Source organism: Gouania willdenowi, chromosome 18 (genome assembly GCF_900634775.1).
Source record: "Gouania willdenowi chromosome 18, fGouWil2.1, whole genome shotgun sequence".
Lineage (NCBI taxonomy): Eukaryota > Metazoa > Chordata > Actinopteri > Blenniiformes > Gobiesocidae > Gouania > Gouania willdenowi.
Genome location: NC_041061.1, coordinates 19937381 through 19958063, shown reverse-complemented (window position 1 = coordinate 19958063; position 20683 = coordinate 19937381). Strand labels below are relative to the sequence as shown.

The 20683-nt window shown below is 38.3% G+C and overlaps 1 protein-coding gene across 2 annotated transcripts in view; it reads left to right on the top strand.

Annotated features, from left to right (window-relative positions):
• The window catches only part of nlgn2a (neuroligin 2a), a 268976-nt gene that overhangs the window by 159712 nt on the left and 88581 nt on the right, over window positions 1-20683 (top strand). For both annotated transcript variants that reach the window (XM_028474126.1, XM_028474125.1), the window contains one exon: window positions 19615-19764. In XM_028474126.1, coding sequence (XP_028329927.1) covers window positions 19615-19764 — 150 coding nt within the window. The remainder of the gene's footprint in view (window positions 1-19614; window positions 19765-20683) is intronic.

Below are 20683 nucleotides of genomic sequence, written 5' to 3'. Positions count from 1 at the left end.
ACAAAATAAAATCTAAAAACATACATCGATATAGGCGATATTGTAATTTTCGGTATCGCCAAAACAGAAATATCGATATATCTTAAATCTAGATATATCGCCCAGCCCTATGCTGAGGTTAGAAATGCTCTGATTGTCAGTTGAGTACTCACTTGTTTATTACATTAACATGTCACTGCATAGTGTTTCATTTCTATTTACTTTCTCTAATGTGTGATCACTGCATCACAGCAGGAATTCTGTTATCTTGGGGTCAAACTTTATTTTCAGCACAAAAGAAATATTCATATTATTCCACAATTTGGCTGCTTTTGACACCCACTTGATAATTATACATTATAATGTATGGAATCTCCAATAAAACATTGCCATTGGAAGGTACAGTATATAATCTGCAAACTACCATTAGTAGCAAGTTTTCTGAATATTGAAACAAATGGGGGTTAGTGTTTATGTATGTGAATTCAAACTGAATATCTCTATATTCAGCCCCAGAGAATGGAACATAGATCTGCGTCATCGAGGACCAATTAGACCCCAGACACCCTGTGAATGCAGGGCTGGGACGTAGAGCTGGTAATGACCCTATAGTGGTAGCATGTAGGGAAGTGGTGAGTACGAACAGGCTGAGATACAGACATTGGGGGAGGGGCAAACTTGAGGAGGTGGACCGGGGATAATGAGAGGTTGCATGAGGACAGATGAGGAAAGAGACGGAGGAGGAGCTGTAAAACATGTCTGCTTTTTTTTTTTTTCTTTATTCACAACAGAAACCGCATTCATAGAAGCTTATGAATACATTTAATGGCTGCTTTGAAGCCTTTTCTGTATTTTAGATTAAAGGAAATTCTATGTTTTATTCGAGTTGTGCCATTTTTCCCTATACTGTGTCGAATATACAGATCGGTTTAAATTAGGGCTGGAACTTTAATGCGTTAATTGCAATGAATTAATTACAGAAAAATAACACAAAAAAATAATGCAAAAAAAAAATAAATAATCAGTTGGTTTATTTATTTAATTTATTTCCACATATATAGTAACTATTTTGCACTGTTCAGTTTCCACTTCACTGTAATTTTCTGTACTAAGTGTTGTTTTTTATTTAATACACAAAAACATATTTGTTTTAGAAAGATTACCAAAAATCAGAAAAAAAAAAACATGAATATAGGTTTTCTTAAATTCGTTTGTGCTTTGTGAACATTGCAATCATCACATTCTTCATTCATATTTCACATTATGTTAGCACTCAGTGATGACAATAATAAAACAATATTTTGTTGTTTAAGCTCATTTATTGTTTTCAATGATTCATTCATATACCAAAATCCATTTAAATTGGAAAAACATTGCTTCTTGTGTCATATATTGTTATGCGATTAATTTTATGCGATTATTTGAGATTAAAGGTGCAGTCCGTAACTTTTAGTCCGTAAGTGACTTTTTGTAATTTTTACTAAAGCTGTCACTCTGTAAAGACAGCATAACATGAAACAAGTAATCTGTAAAAAAAAAAAAAAACAAAAAAAAAAGAAAAGAAAAAAACAGGCTCATTAAGTCCCGCCTACTGCCCCTGCTGCAAATTGCCAGAATCCACGGTGACTGAGCAAAAGGAACCAATCAGAGCCAGGGTTGTGTTTGATGGACTGTCTGACAGCTGTCGCTCACAGCCCCCGCCTCCTTCCGCTCGGTCAAGAGCACATTTCCGATACCTCTGTGATACGGCCCAGGCTTGTTTGATCCGCAACAAATAAGAACAGGGGACACAACCTCAACGTTTAAGCTCATATGAGCACTTTTATTTACACCAGGTGTGCCCGTGGAGGAGAAAAAGCACACAGAGGGAGCTCTGCAGCTTGTTTCCGATACTAAGGCTAACGTTACTGGTTGGTGTTGTTTTATTAGAAAGTAGCAGACAATATCTTTATGAAGTGACCTGACAGTCTTATTGGTTTTGTTGCGTGGTTTACACGCCAGCCTCCTCTGGGGGAGGGACTTTGGAGGCAGGGCAGGAGAGCAGCGGAGAGGGAGGGATCTGAAAGTTGTACTTGTTCAAATTCAATGCTAAGTCCTCTCTCTCCTCCAAGTTAGACACTGCACCTTTAATTAATTACAAAGTCTATTGTTAATTAGGTATTTTTTTAATCTAGTCCCACCACTAGTTTTGAGGTTCAATAATGAAGAGTTGTTGCATGTTGCTGTATTCAGACTTGTCGGTTGTTAGTCTATTGCCAGAATTAGTATTAATGTTGATAAATAAAATAAATGAAGCAAGTTTTACTTAAGTAAAAACTTTAAATGTAATCCTAAATTGAAATCAATGGCCTTTGAATTTGTGATGACAATAGATGGTAACAAATAAAACCACTGCTCTAATGGGCCCCACAGTTGTAGTTGGAAAAGTGAGGTGTACTCTTTTAAATAACTTGGTTATGAGGCTTGACTTTGATTTCCAGTCAGGGACCCTTAGGCTACATTCACACTGTAGGACTTAATGGTCAAATCTGATTTATTTTTTTGCCCCTGTGCGACCTGTATCTGGTCTGAACGACCAAAATCTGTTTTTTTCAAATGCGACCCAGGTCACTTGGATATGTAGTCCTAAATCCGATACGTATCCGATCACACTGCCATGCGACTGCAGTGTGAACGGTCAAGCTGGAGTTAATGTGCGTTTCATATGTTGACGTCATTATTAACAGCTGGATTAGTGAGTGGTGTGTTGCAGGTTGTGCGCTAACCTCTGCTCACCATAAACCAGAGAGGGACAGGGACAGAATTGGGACAGGCATGAAGAATCCACTGTTGAATCAATCCTTTTTCTGCACAAGAACATGGATTATCCTTAAATTTTATACCTGAACTATGTCAATAGATTTACTGTCTCTTGCGCGCACTGCGCACCTGCGTGCGTTTGATTTTTGCGCTTGTTTCCCCGTGTGCTTTCATTAAAGTTGTCTGTTAATGAAAGCAATGCTTACCACAAAAAAAAAAAAAAACGTAAATATTTCATTTGTATGAGGTAAAAATAGGTTTTAACTGTCAGTTTCAGGTCGAACAAGAATTTAAATACCTAATGCCTGTCAAACCTGTTGCTTTTAGTTTTGCTCTGTCGGGTTTGGATCAAAGCTTAATATTGTTAAGGGTCTGTGTATGAAAGGAAAATGGCACCACAAAAAGCCAAAAACAAAATATTTGTCTCTGTCTCTTTTTATTTTTTTTTCCTCAACCTCCTCCACACCTGTTCATCCATGTTCCAGCTCCACTGCAAAAAAAACTCTGACAATGCACATGCGGGTCAGTTTGGAGCCTCAACTTGTTCACACTGGAGTTTGATACAGGTCACATTTTAAATGATAATGTGAACGGACAAACAAACAAAAAAATCAGATCCGAGCAAAAAATCGGAAATGAACATTAAGGTTTGCAGTGTGAACGTAGCCTTAGTGGAAGCTTTAGCATGGACTTTATGTCCAATGTGAGCACGAGAGGAACCGGCAGTCCCCCACAACCCTGAGTAACGCATTTATAGAAAATAAATGAATGGTTATAAGCAGGCATTATGAAAGTAATAAAACAAAAAACAACGTTTAGTCAAAGACAAGGGTGTCCAAACTACTATCTGCAGGCCAAATGTGGTCAGTTGTCTGTTGTTAATTGGCCTGTGAATGATGAACTATAGCCCAAAAAACTTAAAAAAATGTGTTAATACTGGATTTTCTGGTTCTAACACTAGGAGGTGCTGCCATGGCCAAGACAGGTTACAAAAAAAACAAAACTTCCACCAAGGCTGTCCTGATTGTTTCAGTGATGATCCAAATTTCACAATAATATTTTCTCCTTACCAGTTGATAAACTCACCTGGTTTGAGTGATACCTCCCTACCTATATCTACATATATCACAATATATATGGCCCCTTACACATACTCTGAGTTTGCGGGTGGCAAAATTTGGATACAGTACAATTCTTAATACAACATACATAATAAAACATAATTCTAACATATGACTGTTAGTTTCATGTCACAGATGTTAGTTCTACCTCAGGTGTGAAGTATACGTTTTCACTGAAATGGTCCAAAACTTTTGAGACTTTAGGTTGGCTCTTCTTCTGTTGCGCAATTCTTCTTCACAACATAAATGGTGACGCGACACTGCCCCCAGCAGTTCAGGTATGGTACTGCCGCAAAAATGAAGCAGAAAGAAGCCTCAGGCCTGATTTGATCATGAATTTACAACATTAAATGATGCGTCAGTGCAAATTTTTGTAGCCAACATTTTCAGTTATGTTACTAATAATTTTTGCATTATTGTATATGTCACACAGATTGTGGCTGGCGCAAATCTCAAGACAAGAATTTCAAACTCTGCCTATGCCCTTACATTTTTTTTTTTTCTGTTTTCGGCTAAAATTTAAATAACGCATATCACTTGAAAGCTCGAAAGCTTTTATTTTTTAAAGATGACTTCTAAGTAACATTTATGAAGGAATGAGGACACTCAGGATATGATCAATGAAAGCAAAGATGAAGTGATTTGAGCGAAGAAAAGACCGCAGTAAGTCAATGAATGGCCTAAAAACCGATAAGCTCTGAGCATCTGGAAAGCAAGAAGGACCGGGGATATTTTTTAGGCAAGTGCAGATTTAAAGTGGTGATTATTGCACTGATATATCTGTGAGCGATTCTGTACTCCACTTTGTGTAATTTTGTAGTTCTGTCGCACTTCAAACAAGACTGTTATCTCACAAGGAACCTGCAGTCAAACAAGCGCACTCACTCAGAGATTAGGCTGTTTTGTTACTTCTCAAGTGTAGAGAATGGGGCGATAAAGAAGAAAGAAAAGGAAAACGAGGAAGAGAAAGAAAAAAGGGGGGTCAAATGGAGTCTTAAAAAGCTTAAAGCGAAAATGAAAGAGAGGAACGCTGCCATTAAGAGGGGGGGAAGCAAGACGCTCGCAATGGTAAAATCAGGTCAGTGTTTGTCGTCTTTGTCGCCTTGCCATTTTGGAAGACTCAAGGGCGCTGTGTCTCTCTGTCTCTCGGCTTCCCCCATCCACTCAATTTGTAGAATTGATCTGTTTGCTAATAGTGGGCAAAACAAATAAAAGTCAGCCTAATCCGGCCGTAAAGAATGTGTGGGGAGGAACGGCTCTTACAGTGGAAGAATTGCAAATACCACGGACAAGGACATGAGGGGAAACTATAGAGGATTGAAGAAAGTCGGGGACGGCGCACATTTGGAAATGAAACAATTAACTTGCTTCTCTTCACGGTACATAAACCTACAATCAGATTTTTCTGTTAAGAAAACGGAGAGAAAATGCAAAAAAAAAAAAAAAAAAGAGGACGGCGTCGCCGCACAAGTAGAGATTAGAGCACACAGCATTGAAGGCTCCAGCAGAGAGGCTGCTCGAGGAGAGAGACCGAGCCGCACGGAGGTTGTGCGAGTTGGGTGAAGAGGCCATGTGAGTGCAGAGAAGAAGGAGAATGAGTGGGAGACGAACCTGCAGGAGGAAATGAAAGAGGACCACTTGTGTTTTTGAGCCTAATAAGACAGACTGGGTCGTCTCATTCCCCGTGGACCTACTCATCTCCTCCCTCCACTTGTTTTTGTTTTTTTTTCTTGGCTCCCACTTTATCTGCCGAGGGGAAGAAGTGGCACTGTTGCATGATTTGAGGGCAAGGGGAAGTGTTTGCAGGAGGTGTTGAGCTCAGTATAACAAAGTTTAGTACACTGCATTGGTTTTCTGTCGTACAGATGCGTTTTTGCCAAGGGTTATGTTCGGTTACTCTACATCAGTGTTTCTCAAATGGGCGTACGCAATGGCACTACAGGGGGTACTTGAGAGAGAGCAAGAGAGAGAGTGGAATATTAACAATTCAAAGCATTAAAAGTATGAGGTTTTATTTTAAAATGTTTATTTTTAGTTAAAAATGATAATTAAATATTGATGATGGAAAGGATCTTGTCTAGAACATGAACTGAAAATACCAGGGGTGTGGAGGGAGATGACTGGAAATGCTGTTTCATTCCACTTATTTACAAAATGAGATTCTTCAGAACACACATGTCAAATTCATGGCCCAGGGGCCAAATCCGGCCCTTTGGAGCATCCAATTTGGTCTGCAGGAGAAAGTAAAAATGACAGAGAAAACATGAATCATTGTGTAAATGAAACTTAACAGTCATTTTTAATGTTAAACAGTTGAAAAAAAAACTTAATTTTTTCTTATTATTACATGATATTTCCCCTAATTAAGTAAAAAATGGTCACAAGATTCGGGAAATTTAAAGTGATGATCCTGTTGGGACTGATATCTGTCATGTATTGCTTGGATACGGTCTGTTTTTTTACATATTTAGTATTTTATGTATACGTAGAAGTACAAACTAGGGCGCAATGATCAAAAATCTGTGGCCCACTTGAGATCAAACTGCTCCACATTTGGCCCCTTAACTAAAAATGAGTTTGAAAACACTCCTTTAGAATGTGTGTTATCACTCATTCATTCCAGCAGTATGCGCTAGTTGTTTTTAATAGTATTCTGAGCAAAATGTTGTATTTGGACAGAGGGGGTACTTGGATTCAGAAATAAGAGAAATGGCCAAAAATGTGCCTTCATGTTAGAACTCTTTCAGTTAAGTCATATAGTCAGTGTTTGGGGACTTTAAAAAATAGTAGTTTACATTGGAAAAAATGTTAAAGTAAAATAATCTGTAAAAAGATAATCACTGTTTCTCTTGCACGCCATCAAGATGCATTACATTACATCTATTGTTTGATTAACCCGAATAAGGATTTCTTTCTCACAACTGCCCTGACTTTCATGGTGTTACAAAATGCAACAAAACATCTTAAATAGTGCGTCTATGAAATATTTAACATAAATATGTCCATCTTAACATAAATGTTGCTTTTAGTGCATTGCTGATATGCTTTTTGGAGAATGACCATATGTGGGTTGTTACACAGTTTCCTACATGGTCTCCTTCACTGCAGTGCTGAAAGCTCACAATGACGACGTCTCATGAGTATCTCTGGTCTTTGGAGAGAGCAGACGTGTTTTCATTCGCTCCGATAACACGACCTTGGCTACAGCTGAACAGCCTGAAAAATTGGGCCCAAGACTGAAGGAAAATGGTGAAAAAACCGCAGGGAGGACCTTCAGAACCCAATTTGGGTTTGGAAGAGGTCAAGGAGATGATACGCGAGGGTCTACAAAACCTATCTGCCGAGATAAAGTCGTTGGAAAAGACGCTGGAAAACTCACTGGGAAACCTACAAAGCGAAGCAAAGGTACTGAAAGAAAAGAATGAAAGAAATGCTGAAGAGATAAAATTGTTGAATGCCAGGGTTGAACAGCTGGAACAAAAGGAAAGAGAGAAAGATGTCATCATCACAGGCCTAAAGATAAAACCCAGGAGTTACGCGAGTGACGAAGAAACAAAATCGATTGAACAACAGGTCATTGACTACCTGAAGTCGAAGGACATTGTCCTGAACCCTGACATCAACTCCTGCCATCTCCTGCCAAAGAAAAATGATAACAGAGCTGTAAAAATAACCTTCACGAATATGAAATTCAAAGGAGAACTACTGAAGCAAGGAAGAAAGCTGAAGGAAATGAAAGTTTTTATTAATGAAAGCCTGACAAAAAAAAATGCAAGCATTGCATGGAAGGCACGCCAAATAAAAAAAGAGGAAAGATTTTAAAGACGTGGACAAGGAACTGCAGAATTTACATCACACCACTGGGAGAAGAGAACAGAAAACCAATCCTCATCAAAACGATGGAAGAATTGGGAAAATACGAAGGATCCACCTAAACCACAACATTACTGATGGTAATCACGGACATGGACCCAGATCTATATAAACACTGGAAACAAAACTCAGACTGAGATTATTTTACGGAGACTGAATTAAATGTGGAAACCAAGAGTAAAAAAGGTCTGTCATTTATTCATTTCAATTGCTAGGTGGTGGGGTGATTAAGGATTACATTAAATTTAAATTCAAAGTGTTTATTGTCATATGTGCAGTTAGAAACACGTTTTCCTGTACAATGAAATTACTACCTTGCTTATGAACTAAGATATAATACAATGAAATTACTACCTTGCTTATGAACTAAGATATAATAATGTGTTTATACAAGTTAAATCTAACAGTGGAAAATACAACACTGCCAATAGAACTAACAACAGCTGGATTAACCTTGATGTAGAGACAAAACAAGCAGCAAACTTGTGTGTCCAAAAGAGACATTCCCGAGTGGTGACACTGTGGATGAAAAGGGAAAAAAACTTCCAAACACCTTCGAAAGAGGAACTATTCTTGAACTGGAGGAATGCTAACAACGTCTGGCAGGGAACAAGGCCAACACGAACAACGATAGAGAGGAGGAGGAAAAAAAAAAGACAACACTGACTACAGATGAGAATACACAAAAAAGGACTGTTCAGAACAACTCAAGAATGTTTGACCAGAGAGACATGTAAACCCATGTAAATTTGCGATGGTAAAACAGGGGACGGGACCCAGATAAGCAAACTGCTTCTCTCGTCTCCTTTTTCGGCATGTACAAAAAAAAAAAAAAGTGAATGTAACCATGTCGGAAATAAACTGAGTAAATAAAAAAATAAAATACGTAGTTAGAAAACATCATTATTATCATTACACAAATTACTCTCAAAGCTCCCTCCATAATGTTCATACCTACATTGTAATCTTGTAATACTGTGTATGAGATAATTGTAAGAAGACTTCTGGGAACAGAGTTTATTTATTTCCACGGAACTGGAACAACCATTTTGTCGGGATGCAGACTTCGTCACAACACGTGTAAAGAAAGCCTGACTCTAAAAACTTTCCAATATTTCTAAACTTTCTGACCTTAATAACGTTCTGGTCTTGTGATTTGAAAGCCAAAGTTCGCCAACAAAATATTTCATCCAATGCTTTTACATAAGACTTTATTATGGTTGCGGGATTTTGCTTGAGTCAATGATAGTTTACTCTGGGCACCATCGACAAGTGCCGTCACATAATCACACTGAGGGAGGATGTCCTAAGAATAAAGTCGCCTTTGTATTACTACTTTGTTGGCCAACACACACACAGATCCAATCAGTGTGGCCTTTACCTGAATCTATTGTCCCTGAACGATTAAAGCTTTGGTGGTCAACGCTGCATCTCATCACCTGCCGCTCAGCACCGATGCGTGTTCGTAACTCCTGCAACCCTGCATCACATCGACCTGCCCGTGACTTCCTATTGAACACACGCACTCACATATTTCCTTGCCCTACCCAGAATGCATAGCTGTTGTTTTTTTTTTTTTTTTTTTTTTACAAAGTGTCAATTATATATATATGGCAAGCTGTTTAGGAAATTTAATATATATGTGAAAGTTTGATTATATATATGAAAGTCTGAATACATATAAGAAAGGTTTGAATATATATATACAGGTATATGACAGTTTGAATATATATAAGACAAGTTCGTAACTTTGTAGTCATTTTTTCCAGCATGGACCTACAATGAGTGAAGCTGCACGAAACCTTGTGTTTGCAATTTTTAAAAAATGCAGATGTCATTAACTCACTGGCTAATTTGTATGCTGATCAAAATAATAAAATGTAATTATTTACTCAAAGCCGTAGGTGTGAGAACATGAATCTTGAGCTGTTCACATTCGGACTCGGCAATTGAGTTGCACAGTTTGAGCTGGAGCTGAGTACAATTGTCTGCCTGCCTTTACCTCTTTTGTCTCAAACGACTCTGAGTAAATGGGAGAAAGTTGTAGAGAAGACAGAGTCTGTCTGAGACTTTCTAGAGAAGTGGCAGACATATTTGCAAACGCTTTACCTACGTCGCTCACGGCACAAGGTCCACGATTAAACATTGCATTGACTACTTCCTCGTTAGAGCAGTGTTCGACATTGTTCGTTCCATTATTTTGACCAGCACACAAATTAGCCAGCGAGTTAATGACATTGACATTTTTTAAATTGCAGACACAAGGTTTCGTTCAGCTTCACTCATTGTAAAAGAAGACAGAACAGAACATTGCACCTCAAATCATGACTGACTGTGGATATTTCACATAAGAGGACCTTAGACCACTGGCCAACAGTCCAGTCCTTCTTCTCCTCTTTTTCTTTTGCAAAAACTGAGAAGTAAATGGTGATTTCTTGACAGTATTCTATTTTTTTGAATTCCTGTTTTCTTTGGTTTTATGAGCTGGAAGCCCAAATTATGTAAAAGTAAACAAATAAATACTTAAAGTCTTTTAAATTGTGGGCCCTGAATCTATAATCTATGAAAGTTTAACTTTTTGAATAGAATTATGGAAAGTAAACAACTTTTCCATGATATCATAATTTTTTTGGAAAGGGTCTGTATATAAATACATTTTCATTTATAAATATTCAGATTTTCTTATATACATGTAAATACACTTTCATATATATATTAGAAAATTAGTTTTTCCTTTGTGCCTTCATTGCTTTTTTTTTTACCCCATATCAATTTGACCCCATTCAATGTTCATCATACAAAAACTAATTTATAATACAGCTGGATAAAAGATGGATTTCTATTGAACATTCCTATCATGATGCAAGAAAATGTATTGTTGAATACAGGACTTGGACAGATGTGTTTAGGATTGTTTAAAATCATTAGTGTTTATTTATGTTTCCTTAACCCTCCTATTATCTATCCTTGGGGTCATGGTTTAAAATGTCAAAAATAAAAGTAGACTTTTTTTTTGCTTCGTATTTCATGACTTGAAATTTGATGGGTACAACTGATATGTTTTCAATCTGCTGAACGCATATAGCACACATTGCTGTTCCTATTAGGTCACTAGCTGTTTTCGCTGCTTAAAACTTGTCTGTCTGTCTGTATGTGACCCATGTGTGACCTTCCGCACAAATCCCCACACCTGTAGGTTCACAGTTGATACTATCGAGTTGATACATTACATCGGGGGGGGGGTTACAGAATATTGTCATGAGAATTTTTCAAGGTACACTAACTCTAAAACTGACCTGATGGTGGCGCTGCGGGAAAGGTCACATCATCACCACAACCAATAGGGTTCATGCTCTTGTGGTCATTAATGTTGTCAGTAAATTTGAAAGTTTGACCTGATGGTGGCGCTGGAGAACAGGTCATGGTTTCATTATCAAAGGGTTATGTATGTATTCAACAAATAGACGTGGCACTAAAATAATTTTCTGGAGGCAAATATCCCTATAAAATGAAACAATATTTGAGGATAGTAGGATGGTTAATCAGTATTAGAGTCAAGCTTGTATTTCTGACACATCCCAAACTGGAAAAGTTCTTTTGTACTCTTATATCACACTTTATGGCTTAGCTTGAAGCTTCGGCACAAAAAGACGATATAAGTGTTTTCCTCCTGGAGAAAGTGAGGCATAAATTTAACCATTAAAATTGGGAATGCATGAAAAGGCGTTTGACCCGCATGTTAACGATGAGCTGACTGTGTTTAGCCTGCAGTGACTGAACTGACAGAGTTCAGAATTATCAACATCACCCAAAAACATTCCCTGCATTGCACCACTGCGTGCTGTAACCTTAATGCTAATTGGTCCAACTGTTACAAAGAGCCTCTGTGTATTTGCACACTTATGACAGTTCGCCATTTGCTGTGTGGAATTTCCCCTCCCATTATTACAGTTTGGGGCTGTAAAAGGTCAATATGTGTTTCTACCACATTGGCTTGTGCGCACAGACAAAATATGATATGAACGCATATGATAAGTCAAGCCCGTACTGAAAAGAAATCCTAATTTACTCAGCTATACTTGTTCTATGTTTTGCACTATTCCCCCCTGAGCTGTTGTTTCACCTCCGTGTGATTGAATATCTTTTTAATTATGGCTCTGTGTAAAGGGAGAGCTGAGCACTGTTCACATATAGGAAGATGATATCTCATAAAGCGTCTCCTCACTCTCCTCTGTTGGGAAGTAATGTATGGATTTAAAACCCCGTGCCCTTCACACCTTAACTTATTGGTGGTAAAGCATCAAGAGACACAGTGCGGTCCAGGTTACAACAAACCATAAACTGTTAAATGAATGTCGGTTTTATCTAATGCGTCTTCGTGTTCACCATGAAGATCCACCAAAACCCTTAAGTGCATATCAATCCCCTTTTCCTTGCTCTCTCACTGGATGTGTCAGTGTTTACTGACAGCAAAACATCAATTCCCATCAAATCAGCACGCAGATGTCGCAGCAGCCCGTGCTCCATCGCTATGACTAATCAGCAGTTTGATGATGCAGTGGGAAAAGGAGAAGAACAACTCCCGATCAGAAGGACCCAAGGGTGAACGCTTTGAGGAACAATCATGGGTGGCGTTCATTACTGGAACCCTCGACACAAGTTTAGGCCTAATCGTCTCATTGTCTCTGTTCTGCTTGAAAGGATGAGTAGCACCGCTAAGCTCCTCAGGGTGCTAGCCTCAGCTGCTCTCTGCCATCTTGCTTTGTCTTTGCTGCTGCTGTTGTTGTTTGTGTTTATGAAGCAGTGAGCAGAGCCGACGTGGTTTTATCCATCAGCGTTGTTCACTGGCTCGGCTTCCTTCACCTTCTCGGATAGAGGTTCATGTTGATCCTTGTTTCCTAGATGCATTCTGTCATTTCTGACATCTTTCGTCCAATACTGTCTGTCAGTGAACATACATTTGTAATGTGTTTATACTCATTTCACTCAATAAATGCCAGAATGTGATGATAGCAACAGAGCAAGCAGGTCTTTCATACGTTAGAAGAGGAAATGTATAATTTCAGAGCAAGTAAATCAACAACCAAGACTACAATTGGCTAGAACTTGGTAATTATATTATAGTATTTGGAATATACAGCAGTCTATATAATTTATTTCTGTATTGGTGAAATATTTTGTTAACACTATATATTGAAGTTTTATTAAAAAAAAAAAAAAAGAGCTGACATTACGCTGTCCTTATTTTGATATGAACGAATAAGGTGTCATAAAGGCTGTCATTAAAGCTCCTATATCATCCTATATTAAGACCTTCCAAAATCAACTACAGCCACATATGGGTAATATTTAACAGTGAGCAAAATAAAATACAAATTTATTGAGAAATATGACTTGTTTTCTTTCAACCCGGAAGTTGAGACACAGAGTTTCTTGGCGCGTCGCCTCTCCCCGTGTGAGTACCTCCCATTTGATGACGTAGCCCTAGAACCCCGGCAGCATGGGCAACAGGCACGCCCACCAAACTTTATAAATAGTTCCATAGATGGAGGAGCGTTCTGTGGAGCCTTACATTTTCGATGCAGAGTCCGATATTGAATTTGAAGTGCACTAAGTACCACAGAGACCCCGCAGATTTTTGCACAACATTTCTAATTGGTAAATAAGTGCATGCCTCTAGCACCAGAGAGAATGGGCGTGTTTGTTCACTGTGGAGGGCGGCACCAGCAGCAGGCACTTCTTGGAGGGGACGGTTTTTGTTTTTCAGAAGAGGGCAGAGAAGCAGCTCAGAGAGCAGGATTATTGAGGAATCCTCAGAGATACAGGAAGGAATCCCAATAATACTTTAGGGGTGTTTATGATAAGGAATTAACATTGTTAAAAGCTCAAAAAAGTTGATTTTAATGATATAGGAACTTTAAGTGTTGTTTGTTACCCTAACCTAACCCTTTGTTACCCAAATGCCTAATCATTAGACAGAGGAGAGACAGAGGAGTGCCAGGGTGGTAGCCCATCCCTCACTTCTGTTCCCTGTTTTATATCCCCCACACTGCTCAAACACACCCACTACACTGCTTTCTGCACTACATACCCACTTTCCATGCTCTTTCCCATCTTACTTGAACAGAGTTTATCTCCAGGGCTATTCACTTCTGGTGTCTGGACATGCCTCAAACACCTCCGACACTGATACACCTTCACAAACTCTTTGAACGGTGTATGGAACAGAGAAACCAGAGTAACATGTGCCAGCACGTGCCTTGACTTTGACTCCCCATACCAAACTGATTTGTCCAGAACCGTTCAGGGGGTTTCATCAGAATGAAAAACCCAACTAGATTCGTCCACCTAACCCAGAAATGCCAACATAGCTCCAAATGTGTCATAATTTAGCGAAAGGTGTCCTAATTTAGTGAATTACACTTAATGACAGCCTTCATGACACCTTATTTATGATTACAGTGTAATGTCAGTCTTATGTGTAAAACTTCAAATAAAGTGTTACCAATATGTTTTTTAAGCCCTGTCCTATTTCGTTTGAATTCAATTATTGTACAAGTCATTGTGTTTTGCTGCTGTGCTTATATTGTTTGAACAGAAGAGCAGTACAAAGGCAAATGATGCAAACAATGCGCATGCACTACAGGTTCTCCAGGAGATTTTTTAGAGATCGTAGGCGAGCGACTCAATTGTTTCTTTGAATTTTTCAAAATGTTTGGAAGGCATCACTAAAAACCTGAGTCTTGGAACTCAATCTCCTGCCCATCTGCTAATCTTCACTTGGCGGTGGAAACAAAACAACGGCGAAAAGCAGGCTGTGCCACAGAGCCAGTTTGACCTGTAACTGACCCATGGAGTCTAGGGTCAGTCGTGAAAGTCTGCTTGGTTTGTGTGTATTAATGAAAGCTGGCACACATCAGTACATCTGCATTCTGTCTCCCATGACGCTAGCGCTTGTCAATCTTCATCTCCTGTTGCATGATGTAGGCGTGAGAGGAAAGTGTGTACATGTTTATTCGCGGCTAATGAAATGTCACCCAGGTAGAGGCGAGGCGAAGGGCATCACAGGGTTAGCGATGGATCACATAGTGATATGTTGCCACGGCAACAGTCAATGAGGCCCTAATTCATGTGAGAGTGGCTCGTGTACGGAGAGTGAGACACTGAGAGGGGAAGAGAGTGGAGAGGTGGAAAGAAGTCCAAGTGAAGCAGTTGCCATAGCGACTCGCCATTGCAGCTGCCTGTAAATTTCTCCCTCGCTGGTGTGTCTGTCTGACTGATGTATTCCTCTTAGCATCATGGCCGTCTATGTGTGTGTTTTCCCTCAAGTGTGTCCCTGGTGCTTCTCGGCGTGTCTTCAGTGTGCAACTGTTGATGCATGTTTCAGCCGGTATTTAACACGTTTTTGCTTTGCATATGTATAATATATATAGTTTCAAAGGGAGGCGGACACCCTCCATCTCTCTTCCATTGCCTGCCATAACAGATGCTGTAGCGCTTATTTATGTGGTAGTTCTGCTCTGCTGCTCTCTCGTATCCCCCGGCCTACACACACACACACACACACACACACACACACACACACACACACACACACACACACACACACACACACACACACACACACACACACACACACAAGCCAACAGAGGGTGTCACAGTGCTACAGTTCTAAGTCTTATGAGCCATATGCTGCAGTGGGTTTCTGGCAGGCAAGGGCGTTCATGCTAAGAGTCAACGGGGAAACTGGTTCAAAGGCCAACGATGACCCATCAGGGACTGTCCTGCCAAGCACCACCATGTCAACTGTCATGGCTAACTTCAGAGGCTTCCCAAAATGCATTGCATTGATGTTTCAGGGAGCAAGGCTTGTAAATAATATACTAAAGTCTGTTTAAATGGCTAGCAGTTTTGGTTCACCTTTGAAATTAGCTCCATGGTAGACCTTGTGACGACTAAACACCAGAAAAATGAATTGTCAAAATCTAAATGTATTGTAGTAGACAATACATTTAGATTACAGTGGTTACTTTTAGGCTCAAGTACCCCCTTTCTCTTACTTTTGAATGCTATTACTACAACATTTTGCTCAGAATTCTGTGAAAAAACAACTATAGAGTATAATGATGGAATGAATGAGTGATGACACATATTTAAAGAATCTCATTTTGTAAATAAGTGAAATTAATAGATTTAATTTTAAGAAAGACCATTGTATTTTCAGTTAATCTTCTAATCAAGATCATTTTTATCAATCTGTGTTTTTTGTGTCATTTTGATTATTTTGGTTGTTTGTTCATTTTATTATTCAGTATATTTTTCTCCTATTTTGTGTTGTTGTTGTCAATTTTGTGTTATTTTTAATTATTCTATCTCGGTGTGTGTGTTTTTAGTGTTGTTTGGTTGTTTATCATGTCATTGTTTATGTTTCTCTGTTTTTTTTTTGTGCATTTTGCAGTGATATTTTGTATTTTTCTCTCATTTAGTGTATTGCTGGTAATAGTAAGTATTTTTCTCTCAATGCGTGTGTTTTTCGTGTAATTCTGTGTAATTTGTTGTTGTTTGTCTGTTCTTTTTTATTATTCAGTATATTTTTCTCTTATTTTGTGTGTTTTTGTTATTGTTTTGTGAGTTGCTGGTTATACTCCGTGTGGTTATCATTTTTAACTAAATATAAACATTATAAAACCCCATATTTTTAATGCTTTCATTTGTTAATTATCCTCTCTCTCTCAAGTACCCCCTGTAGTGCCATCACGTACCCCCATTTAAGAAACACTGGTGTACTAGATAAGATTCATCAGATTGAAATGTGCTCAATTTACCACCATCTGGTTTCCCAAAAAATCTATTCTCACAATAACGTGTAAAAATAATACAATGTGAAAATGTAAGACACAAATTGCCAAACTGAGGCCAACTTATAGAAACCATAAACGTAACACATTCTAACTGAGCTGAATATTGACATACTGTAGGTATACAGTAGTGTTTTTTGTCGACACCGGCTGGCTTCCAAATAATTAAAGGGAATAACAGAAATATAATAATTTCTTAAACTTACAACTAAATTAATGATACTAGCCATTTAAATAATAAAACATTAAAATATAAGCTAAACTAGAATTTCTAATACATTCAAAATTAAATACTAAAATATAAAGAACAGGCTGCAGCTTCCTCTCCCCCAGTTGCTCCATGAGGTGGTAGATTCCATTTTAGCTCCACCCTCTATAAAGGGGCCATCTTTGGCGGTGCAACTTTCTTTTGGAGCTGGGGAGAGCTGCATGTCCAAACATAGTGAGTTTCAAGTTAAACAAAGCAAACATTAAGAATCTGTTCATCATATTGTATACACTCAACTTAATCAACTATCGATAAATGTTTGTCAAGCAAAAACGTGTGTGATCTTTATGTAAGTAAATAAACTCAACTTAAGTGGAGCAATGAAGTGGGTCCATGACAGGTGGCACAACTTTCAACAACGTCCTATAGTCAGTTGATAACTTAAAAGACAGAAAACATGTATTTCTTTGCACTTTCACATGCAAAATCATGTATGTTGTGGTTAATTTAAAATGTTAGATACACTTAATCAGATGTGATAATAGGAAAACTACAATGATAAGATACTTTATCCATTGAATCACAAAAGTGTGAATAACCCAGTTTTACTCAGAGGTGAAAGTAACAGATTATATGTACTCACGTTACTGTAACTGTACATAAGCACAAGTAATTTTACTTGTGCTTATGTACAATTTAAAATAAGCGAACTTTTTTGCTACATTTCTACACCCAACCGTTACTGAGTAAATTACTGTAAATTATTGTGATTATTTTTTTTAAGTTTCCGTTTCATGGTCTCACTTTGAACATACATTTGTTCTTAGTCGTACCATTTCTGATCAACACCCAGCCACTTTCTTTGTTTCAAGTTAGGGTTTCTACCCATTATGTTGTTACCCACATGGCACATTTGGTATGGCACTGTTTCAAAGTTCATAAATATAAATGTAGCTATACTTACTTGTTTTGAAATAAATTCATTGGTGTTATTTTATTTTAAAAAAAAACAATTGTACATTTTGACAAACCCTTTATTTCATGCAGATGCCTTTGTGGAAAATAAATGAAGTTCCAATTGTGCAAGATTTTGTATATTTCTTTTTAAGTTTATACATGAGATGTTTACTGTATGCCGTGGGAACCGTGGGCAAGATGTATTACCAACAATAAACATGGGGAGGTGAAAGTAAATAATAACTTTTACTTTGAGTACTTTTTAATTGAGATATGTTTTACTTGTACTTGAGTATTTTATGTATGACTTACTTGTACTTGAGTACAATTTCAATCAAGTAACAGTACTTCTACTTGAGTAGGATATATCAGTACTCTTTACACCTCTGGTTATATTTGATAATATGAATGAATAACACTATAAATCATACACAAATAATAAAGAACTTTGAAACAATGCCAAATGTAAATAAATAACATTTAACCCAATCCTTAGAATGAACGAATCGGCAATACGAACTTTATATGCTGCAAATGTGTGACAGAGCAGCAACTGCTTTCTACTGGTAAAATATTACATATTAATGTGAAACGACTGTGTTATCCTTTAGATTTTTTCTGTGCTGCAGGCAGAACTTACTAACAATTTGTGAAAGTAAAAAATGATAACATCCAAGAAGCTCTGTTTTTCTCAAGTTCCCCCCACAGGGGAGCTGACCTAGAAATAGGTTTGATACAGCTGTCCCTGCAGCTAAGAGGCACAATTTGCATTTATGGGACTTCCGAGTTCTGAGGTGCAAACTAAAATGAGGAAATTATGGAAATGTGTGGCAGACATGATGTATTAAGAGCCGGTGGCCTTTTATTATCTGCTGGATTGCACACAGTGTTCCCTCGAAGGAGGGGCAGATATCGGCATCGCTCCCATCACACCGCGCTTCATTCTGTTGCCCTTTTAGCCTTCGTTTGATGTTTGTGTTGCCCGGATACTTTAGGTGGGTTTACTTAATTCACACGGTGTTAAGGAGTCCTTCATTTGCAGCAATGGCCTCTTTGAGGGTACACTTTGACACCTAAACTGTGGGCTTTCAATAGATGTCCTGCTCTCATTAAATACAATAAATTAGTGCTTCCTCAGTTTTGACTTAATGTCCTCGATTTGCATCTTTAATTACAGAAGCAAATAGCTTTTACAGGTGAGATGAAAGGAAGCTGTCAAAATCAGATTTGCATCACTGATAGGTCAACCAACCAGTCAAACAAAGCTCCTATTACTTAATAATAAAAGTTACAATCTCTTAAAAACTCATTCCCTTGTTGGTGTGAAAGTTGTTGCTATAAACTGTAAATTATTTACTGCCCCTAATGCGTGTTTTACATCAAGGCCTGCCAATTTTTGGTGTAAATAAATGGAGTGTATATGAGCCTTTACGCACTGTTACTAATAATGGCTTGGATCACTGTTTTTGTGAATTGTTTATTTGGCCCCAGCACTTTTATTTTGTTTACAAGGACACATTTGGCTTAAACAACCAAGCCTTTTGTTATTTTTCTTTTGTTGGGATCTCTGCCTAAAATCTACTTTGCCTTTAGTGTCTACACACACACGCATGCACACACACACACACACACACACACCAACAGCACTATGTTTTCATCACGCTGAGAAATTTGCTGTTTGTTCAATATATTATAGCCTAACAGAATGTGTGATCAAAGAGAATACGAGCGGCGTAAATCAAGTTATTGACTTTTTTTTTTTTTCTTTCTCCTTCTTATGTTCTCTGTTTCCCGCCTCTCCTTCTTTGTGTGCGTTTAGATATTCGTGACCGCAGGAAGAAGCCGGTGATGCTGTTTATCCACGGAGGCTCTTACATGGAAGGCACCGGAAACATGTTTGACGCCAGCGTCCTGGCCGCCTACGGGAATGTGATCGTGGTGACCATGAACTACCGTCTGGGCGTGCTCGGTGAGTGATCCGGATGCGCTACAACCACAGAGGCCTTGTGTGCCTTTTGTGTCTTTGCAAATCGCTGAGTCATGTTGGAATGAGCTGCTAATTAGTGAGGATGAAGGATGCATCATCACTATTGTTGTTCGTTTTTTCTTCCGTCACAGAATTTTGCCGCGTTTTAACTCCTTCAGTGTTTGACTGATTTTGACATTTAAGATATCAAAAGGTGTCAAATTCAGCACACCTTTTTTTTTTTTGTTCAAAAATTTCCACATTCATTTTGAGAGGGAATTTCAGCGTTTTAAGGTTTAACGGCTTCAACTTTGAACACTAGCTGTTAAGCCATTCTTCAATGGATTTCAACCATTCAACTAGAAGATATTCAGCGGTCTGATGGTTAATGCTAATGCTAGGCTAATCCCAGCTAATGCTATTGTTAAGTCAATGCAAGGCTACTGCTACCTAATGCTATTGTTAAGTTAATGCTAGGCTAATGTTAATGCTAGGTTTATCCTAGCTAATGCTATTGTTAAGTTAATGCTAGGCTAATGCTAGCAATTACCAAAGGTAATGCTAATGTCAGGTTAATGTTAATGCTAGCTAATGCTAGTGTATTGCTAATACTAGGTTAATGCTAGGCTAATGCAGTGTTCATTGATGCGGACCAGCGCCTGCATCCTCACTTGCATTTTCTTCAGGAAATGCAAATATTTTAGTTGATGTTGACTTCTCTACAGAAGTAGTTCCAAACAATAAATAACTTCTAGAACCGGTTCCCAAAGTGGGGTACGCAAATAGCCATGGGGGTTACGTCAACAAATATATAACAGCATGACAACATTGGAAAGAAGATTATAAAAAGTGCAGTAGTCGGGAGCCTCCATGCATTGCCACAAATTACACATTGGTCTCTGTAAGACGACCGTCTAATGGT